We start from the raw sequence: 8,891 nt of genomic DNA, 5'->3' as shown, positions 1-8,891 counted from the left end.
GCGATTCGCGATTTTGCGCTATCATACTGGGTGTATGGTCGGCTGTGTGCGATTTTGCGAGTGTGGTAAAATCGCATAACAGCCGAGCATACACCCATACACCCAGCTGATGCCTGAACGGTATGTGGAATGAAGTGGGCGGGCATCGGGAGGCCACTATGGCACGGGGCAAGCACTATGGGCAGTCTATCTGAAGTGTACCTGGCGTATAAGACGACCCCCCACTTGGAGGCATATTTTTCAGGGCCAAAAAATCGTCTTATACGCCGGCAAATACGGTAAGTCTTCTAACAGTGAAGACTAGAACCCAGGTCTTCTAATTCATGGTTCAGTACGCTGTCCATGCAATTCTTATTCCAATATACTGTATGTGTATGTGTGTGTGTGTGTGTGTGTGTGTGTGTATTATCATTTAGCTTCTCTGCATCTAGTCTGCTCATCTTTAAAACAGGGGGTCGTCAGAGAGAGAAGAGAGAAAAATAAATAAATAAAAAATAAGGGGTTGTAACAAATCTGAAGGTGGTCATGGGCATCTGAGGGCTATTTTTAAGATTCTGCCGAAGAACAGTGATACTGTTCTTTCATAATAGTGAGACTGATTATTACAGGGTGTGCCCAAACGTTACTGCAGCACATCAGTCACAGAGAGTATACACTCCGCCTGGCAACAGTTCAGCACAACAGCCAAAATTAATCAGCAAAGTGTACTCAGTGGGATCCTCGTACTGGAAAGATGGGAAACCACTGGACTAGATAGCTATGCTGCGTTGGTGGCGACAGAGAGTTAACTCCCTGCTCACTGCTCTCGCTGGTGGCACCTTATCTGAAAAGCCAGGACCAGGGAATGAGTCAGAGTTTGAAGGGGGTTCACAGCTTGATCTGGGAGTTGGCGGTGAAGATGTCCGCTGGACTCATAAAGGTCACACTGCAGATAAGGAGCCATCCCGGGAGGTAGGCGGAACAGACTCACAGGCCTCCAGGCCAAAGCAGGGCCTGGGCTTAGTCTTCCTAGGTTTTATATTTCCATAAATTCACGTATTTTTGTTTCAGACTTGTTTCTTAGGCTGCAAGGCCTGAAACAGCCTTGCTGTTTCACACTTCGCTGTTGGGGGATTTGGTCATGAACATATATCCCTTTTTAATTTTTCATTAGAGATCTAAGTTTTTTGTTTTTTTATATTTTATTGATATTTACAGAGAGGAAGGGAGCGGGATAGAGAGTTAGAAACATCGATCAGCTGCCTCCTGCACACCCCCTACTGGGGATGTGCCCACAACCAAGGTACATGCCCTTGACCAGAATCGAACCCGGGACCCTTGAGTCCGCAGGCTGACACTCTATCCAGAGTCAAACAAGTTAGGGCGAGATGTAAGTTTTTTAAAAATATATTTTTATTGATTTCAGAGAGGAAGGGAAAGGGAGAGAGGGTGATGGAAATATCAGCGATGAGAGAGAACCATTGACTGGCTGCCTCCTGCATGCCCCTTCCTGGGGATTGAGCCCACAACCTGGGCATGTGCCCTGACTGGGAATTGAATCATGACCTCCTGGCCCATACGTCGACACTCAACCACTGAGCCACGCCAGCTGGGGTAGAGATGTAAATTTATCACTGCTCACATAAGCCTTGTGTTTCTTTTCAATAGCAAATTATTAGCATGGGATTTTAATCACAAGTTGAGGTAACAATATCTTATTTAGATTAAAGATATATAACTTCTGAATTTAATCAAATTTTATGCATTTTATCTAGATCATTCAAATGATTCTTAAATTGAAACTTTTGCTGTTTCGCTCTTTCTTTCAATGATGACAGATCACTTGGAGGTCAGGAACTCACATTTTGATGTTGGATTCTATTGTCAGGCACACTTCTCCCTAACTCCTGTGTAAAGAGTAACTCAAACTACTTGGTTATTTTTAAAAACCATTTAGGGGTATTGAACCCTTATCAAAAATTCATCTTTTAATGGTCAAATTCTGAGAGTAATGACAGCTTTAGGTAACAATATGAATGAATGTGTCTAACATAATGTGGAACAAAAGAAACAAAACAAAAGAGCATATACTGTAATGATTCCATTTATCTGTATTATAAAAAGCAAGCGGCCCTAATGTCATGACACCGTAACAACCAAACGGCGGGTGGGCGGGGCTGCAAGTGCAGTGAGGCATGCACAGGTGGGCAGAGCTGCACGATTTCGTGTGCTGGGCTTCTAGTATAAAATAAAAAATTGAGCCCTCGCCAGTTTTGCTCAGTGGATAGAGTTTCAGCCTGCTGACTGAAGGGTCCAGGGTTCGATTCCTGTCAAGGGCACATGCCCGGGTTGCAGGCTCGATCCCCAGGAGGGGGCATGCAGGAGGCAGCCGATTCATGATACTCTCTCATCATGGATGTTTCTATCTCTCTCTCCCCCTCCCTCTCCCTTCCTCTCTGAAATCAATAAAAATATATTTTTTTAAAAATCTAAAGTTGACAAATTTAATCTATGTTGCTAGAAGCTGGGTAATGTTTTCCTTTGTGGTGGAGAGGTGAGGCAGTGATTAAGAAGTGGTGTGGGCATCTTCTGGGGTGCTTGCAATATGGTGATTCTTATTTATTAATATATTTTTATTGATTTTGGAGAGGAAGGGAGAGGGAGGGGGAGAGAGAGATAGAAACATCAATAATGAGAGATAATCATTGATCAGTTAGCTGCTTCCTGCATGCCCCACACAGCGGTTGGAGCCTACAACCTGAGCATGTGCCCTGACTGGGACTTGAACTGGTGACCTCTAGGTTCATGGGTTGACGCTCAACCACTGAGCTACACTGGCTGGGAGAGTTTTGCTCTTAAATTTACATCTTCCATTCATTTTGAGTTAAAATTTTGTGTATAGTGAAGTGAAGGGAGAGAGAAAATTAACCTTTTGAATGAGGCATTTCACAACTATAATTCCAACTAAAATTATAGCTAATGTACGCTTAAATGCCCATCAGATTTATTTTTTAATTAAAAAATCATTTAATTAACCTAGTTTCAAAACTATAATTCTTCTACTTGAAAGCAACTGTAGTGGCTAATTAGGTCAAAACCTATTAGCTTTGGAAATGACAAATTGTGAGCCAAACACATTGTACTTGTTTCCTGGTCCAATCAGGCAACAATCATTGGTGGTTGCTTAAACTATTAAGTGACAAGTTCCTGGGGAACTCTGTAGTAGATCATCCAGTAACACCAAAACCCACTGAATAATCTGAGCAACACTAAACAGAGGACACCCAGAGCTAACTATAAGCTTACAAAAAATATGGAGGCTAGAGGAACAAGAAAAACTACACTGTGTGGATACAACCAGTACAGAATGTGTGAAATTCTAGAGTATAAATGATACAGTTTCTATAACAACAACAAAAAGGTATAAAAAAAGACAGAGGGAAAAATTAAAAAAAAAAAGACAGGAAAGTGTTATAGACTCAAATGATCTTGAGACATATTAACTAAGTGCAATGTGTAGCCTTCATTTAGGTCCTGAAAAAAAAAAAAAAAAGAAAACATCGTAAGAGGATATTTTTGAGACAAGGAAAACAACATGGATTGACTATTAGAAAAAGTAAGAATTTATTAATTTTGTTGGCTATAATAATGGTGTTGGGATTATGTTTTTAAAGTCTGGTAGGAACACATACAGAAGTATTGATTTATAAGATTTTGAAACCACCTATTTATCTGCCTTGCTTTTAACAACATCATGCCTGAAGCTCCAACTAATCAACTTAGTTCAGCTTTTCTCGGGCTGAGCATGTGATGACCACCTAAAATGTGGGGCCACATTATTTAGAGAAAAGTAAAATGACAATAATGTACTTGGTATAGAGGCAGGAAACAGTCACCTATATTATCATATCCGAATTTGCATAATCAAGAGGCTCTGCTGCATTTTCGTTAGTGTAGTGAGTAGGCCATCGTTTATACTTTCTACTATTCGCATGCATTGTTTTTATAATTAGAAGAAAACAACAGGTGTTATGTCTTAAAAAGTAAAAATTAGTAATCCAAAATAAAAAAAGGTAGGGGTATTAGCAGTAGAGAGCACGTTTAAAAGTATGTAACTCATAAATAATGAGGAATAAAGAAATAAAATGGAGTCACTACGGTCAAGCTGCTAAATTACTAAAATCAAGCATGCTGAGGAATGAGGAAATTGTTCTATTCTTGCCTTACCTAGCCTGGGGACTTAAACTTTTAAACTTCTCGGCTGAGCATCAATGCCTAGATGTACATTATTTCCACCGATAACCATCTGACCAACTCAGGAAAAAACGCTCCATTATCCAGACCATGACTAGACACTTGGAAGATTACCATCTTGGACCAACCCATCAGCGAAGAATGCAGGACTGTTTCTTTTTTACTCGAAGAACTCGCAGCTTCTCTTTCTCCTTTGGAACACTCTGGATATTAACTAGCTGTGTTTTCAGTTTGCACACCCTAAGTCCCTTGAGTAAATCTTTGTCCTTTATTTCTGGCCAAAGCCTCCTGACCGGGTTGTCTGATTTCAAAGCCGAGGCTCTGGGTTCAAATAGGTGCACACACTGAAGAAGTGGCGCTGCTGGAAGGAAGTGGTCCCAGAAGCAAGGACACACGAAGCCCTGCTCCACGGTGCGCCTAGGAAGGGCCTCCAGCTTTGCTCCCCCTCCCGCTGGCCGCGGCACATTCCCGGCTCCTGCGACAGCCCCGGTGGCCGGCCTGAGCCTTCCGCGGAAGGGTCAGCGGCGCCCAACACGCCTACGGCGCCTGCTTAGGGAGAAGGCGGCAGCGCCCACCAGGGCGTCTACTGTGCTGGGCCGGCGAAGCGCCGGAAACCAGACAGAGCGTCACTCGGATAGGCGGTGCTCGTGAAGGCGGAACCGGAGCCGCAGCGGAGGGCGGGGCTTCGGAGCTCCTCCGCTTCCTATTGGACCTGACCGCTGTTAGTCACGGCCTCCTTTCCGTCCCCACCTTTTCCGCGCTGGCCGTCAGTTAAATGAGGGGCGGGGCGGGGCGGGTCCGGGCCAGTGGCGACTTCCGGTAAGGGAAGAGAGTTGCAGCCTAGGAGGGGCTACCGAGAGGTGGAGGAGGAAGAGGGAAGCTCCGGGCGGTGGCTGCAGTAGGTGCTGGCTGTAGGTTGTCGGGGGCAGCGGCGGCTCTCTCGCAGGCGGACGATGGACAGCCAGGGCAGGAAGGTGGTGGTGTGCGACAACGGCACCGGGGTAAGCTCCCGACGGGGAGGCCGCGGCGGCCCCGGGTCCGGGTGGGGCGCACGGGCCCTGGGAGCGCGGGGTTGCACCCCTGGGCCCTCGAGCCGTCCGGGCCAAGGGGCGCGGGCAGCCCTTTCCGCCTCTGTGGATGTAGGCAGGGAGTGGGGGCCCAGGTCTCCCCGAGCCTCCCACCCCCTCATCCATCCGGGTCGGGGCGGCGGGCGAGGCCGGCACTGCACGGGGACCCATGCCTGCTGCCCTGCAGGGGCCGGCTCCACGCCCCACGCTGGGCGATTTGGCTAAAGGGTCGGAGGGTAGAAGACGAGGTTTGTGTGTTCGCGAAGGGCTTCGTTGCCCCGGGTCGCCGGTGTGTGAAAAGGGGAAAGACCCAGAGGCCTTCCTTTTCCTGTGTAGGTACCGAATGGGAGGCAGGAAACGGGTTTAAAGAAAAAAAAAAAAAAAAAAAAGGAAGTACTCTCAGTGCAAGCCTCAGCCCTTTAGCAGTTTTGAGGTTTTGTGTTTTTTTTTCTTTTTGAGGGAAGTAGAGGCCAGATCGGAGTGCATAATTCACTTTTTGTTCTGCATGCCGGGAATTTTGCCCACGGCGGCCCCGCGGAGACCTGCATGTTCCATTGAATGGTCTCGGGACGTCCAGCACCCCTCAAGGGGTCCCAGTGTTAGTTCTGCTGACCTTGCGGGAAGTTCATCGTGTTGGCACCTCCCTCCCCCCGGTTTTAATTTTTTTAAATCTTCACCCGGGGATATGCTTTTATTTTATATTATTGATTTTAGAGAGAGGGGAAGGAAGAGGGAGAAACATGGATGTGAGAGAGAGAAAAACATCATGGGTTGCCTCCCATTCGCCCCCCGGATCAAACCCGAAACTTGGGTAGGTGCCCTGACCGGTATCCAACAGAGACCCTTCGGCGCACGGACGCTCCAACCAACTGAGCCACACTGGCCAGGACCCCTCGTTTTTGTCCTTAGGTACAGATTACAGATAATGTTAGTCTTTAGGAGTCTAAAACGCAAATAATTGTAAAAATCGGAGTAAAACACTGATTAAAAATTATTTGGAAAGCTGTTTCTTTCAAACGCGCCCCCTCGCCCCCCGCTTTAAAAATATATTTTGGGCAGCCAAGGCAGCAAATTAGAAGACAGAAATGCTACTTACTTTGGATGAGTTCCATAGAGGTCATTTTCTCCTACATTACAGTGATCTCTAACCATTTTGGAGTTGCATATTTTGTGACTTTTCTCCCCCTTCTTCCATAAATGTGACATATGAATTAAAAAAGATTTTACGTGAACTTTCAAATTGGATTGGAGGAGAGGAGGGGAAAAGACCTAATATTCACTGCCATAATACTTCCCTTGATGGAATTTGTTACAGACTTTTACAAGTAATAATTATACTAGTTTTATCTGAACTTAGTTAAAAATGGTCTTGAGTAATAAGGGTGTTATATAATGGGACATCATACAAAATGAAATTACTTAAAAAAAAGAGGCAGATCTACTGCTATGGAAAGTTGTCTAAGATTTATTGTTAAGTTAAAAAATGATCCAGCTATGTGAGTGTTCTTTATTAAAAATATTTATATGTTCACAGACTTGTGTGTGTATATGAAAGTTTTGGAGGGATACATTAAAAAATGTTCATAGTGATTACCTGTGAGACTAGGGATAACGGAGTGAGGGAAGATAAGGACTTCATGACTAATTATTGGGAAAATGTTCTTTGTGTTTTTAACAAGACGTACTGTTAAATTATCTTTAAAAAACATCGATGAGAGAGAAACATCGATCAGCTGCCTCCTGCACACTCCCTACTGGGGATGTGCCCACAACCAAGGTACATGCCTTTGACCGGAATGGAACCTGGGACCCTTCAGTCCAGTGAGTCAAATCAGCTAGGGCTGGATTCCTCTTTTCTGGGCTGGGGGGGGTGGGGGGGGATGGTGGTGGTGATTCCTCTTTCTTGAAGGCTAATGAACCCTATATTTGTAATGAGTTTTGTGATACTCAATTAGAATAGGGATGTTAACTGTGAGCTCATTAAAGAAAAGTTTGAATTTTGCCCACGGCGGCCCCGCGGAGACCTGCATGTTCCATTGAATGGTCTCGGGACGTCCAGCACCCCTCAAGGGGTCCCAGTGTTAGTTCTGCTGACCTTGCGGGAAGTTCATCGTGTTGGCACCTCCCTCCCCCCGGTTTTAATTTTTTTAAATCTTCACCCGGGGATATGCTTTTATTTTATATTATTGATTTTAGAGAGAGGGGAAGGAAGAGGGAGAAACATGGATGTGAGAGAGAGAAAAACATCATGGGTTGCCTCCCATTCGCCCCCCGGATCAAACCCGAAACTTGGGTAGGTGCCCTGACCGGTATCCAACAGAGACCCTTCGGCGCACGGACGCTCCAACCAACTGAGCCACACTGGCCAGGACCCCTCGTTTTTGTCCTTAGGTACAGATTACAGATAATGTTAGTCTTTAGGAGTCTAAAACGCAAATAATTGTAAAAATCGGAGTAAAACACTGATTAAGAAATTATTTGAAAGCTGTTTCTTTCAAACGCGCCCCCTCGCCCCCCGCTTTAAAAATATATTTTGGGCAGCCAAGGCAGCAAATTAGAAGACAGAAATGCTACTTACTTTGGATGAGTTCCATAGAGGTAATTTTCTCCTACATTACAGTGATCTCTAACCATTTTGGAGTTGCATATTTTGTGACTTTTCTCCCCCTTCTTCCATAAATGTGACATATGAATTAAAAAAGATTTTACGTGAACTTTCAAATTGGATTGGAGGAGAGGAGGGGAAAAGACCTAATATTCACTGCCATAATACTTCCCTTGATGGAATTTGTTACAGACTTTTACAAGTAATAATTATACTAGTTTTATCTGAACTTAGTTAAAAATGGTCTTGAGTAATAAGGGTGTTATATAATGGGACATCATACAAAATGAAATTACTTAAAAAAAAGAGGCAGATCTACTGCTATGGAAAGTTGTCTAAGATTTATTGTTAAGTTAAAAAATGATCCAGCTATGTGAGTGTTCTTTATTAAAAATATTTATATGTTCACAGACTTGTGTGTGTATATGAAAGTTTTGGAGGGATACATTAAAAAATGTTCATAGTGATTACCTGTGAGACTAGGGATAACGGAGTGAGGGAAGATAAGGACTTCATGACTAATTATTGGGAAAATGTTCTTTGTGTTTTTAACAAGACGTACTGTTAAATTATCTTTAAACAAAAGAAACTATAAACATTTGTTTTATAGTTAAAACTCAGTTAAAGGTACTTTTTAAGAGATATTAGTCTCAAGTTGACCTCTATATAAACTTAAAGCTTTAAAATTGAATTTAAAACATTTTGTGAATATGCCGGATGATTCTCTTTAGAAATCTGAGCCATTTATGTTTTAATGGATTCCTCTTTTTCTTTTTTTTCCCTTTTTTAATTTTTAGAAAGAGTGGAAGGAAGGGGGGCGGGAAGAGATAGAGAGAGAGAGAAACAATGGTTATAGAGACATATTGCTTCCTGCACGCCCCGACCAGGGCTGGGGGGATGGAGCTTGCAACTGAGGTATGGGCCCTTGACCGGAATGGAACCTGGGACCCTTCAGTCCAGTGAGTCAAATCAGCTAGGGCTGGATT

General features: G+C 44.0%; 1 protein-coding gene across 3 annotated transcripts in view; it reads left to right on the top strand.

The window, feature by feature from the left end:
• Positions 1-5,022: 5,022 nt before the first annotated feature.
• ACTR2 (ARP2 actin-related protein 2 homolog (yeast)) overlaps positions 5,023-8,891 on the top strand; it is a 36,505-nt gene continuing 32,636 nt past the window's right edge. For 2 of the 3 annotated variants that reach the window (XM_006778531.2, XM_006778530.2), the window contains exon 1: positions 5,024-5,234. In XM_006778531.2, coding sequence (XP_006778594.1) covers positions 5,187-5,234 — 48 coding nt within the window. In that variant the 5' untranslated portion in view covers positions 5,024-5,186. Of the gene's footprint in view, positions 5,235-8,891 lie in introns of all 3 variants that reach the window. The other variant, XM_015557930.1, reaches the window with a different exon arrangement.

Source organism: Myotis davidii, unplaced genomic scaffold, assembly GCF_000327345.1.
Source record: "Myotis davidii unplaced genomic scaffold, ASM32734v1 scaffold6, whole genome shotgun sequence".
NCBI classification, from domain to species: Eukaryota; Metazoa; Chordata; class Mammalia; order Chiroptera; family Vespertilionidae; genus Myotis; species Myotis davidii.
The sequence above is the reverse complement of the archived record's forward strand: the minus strand, read 5'-3'. Positions and strand labels throughout refer to the sequence as shown.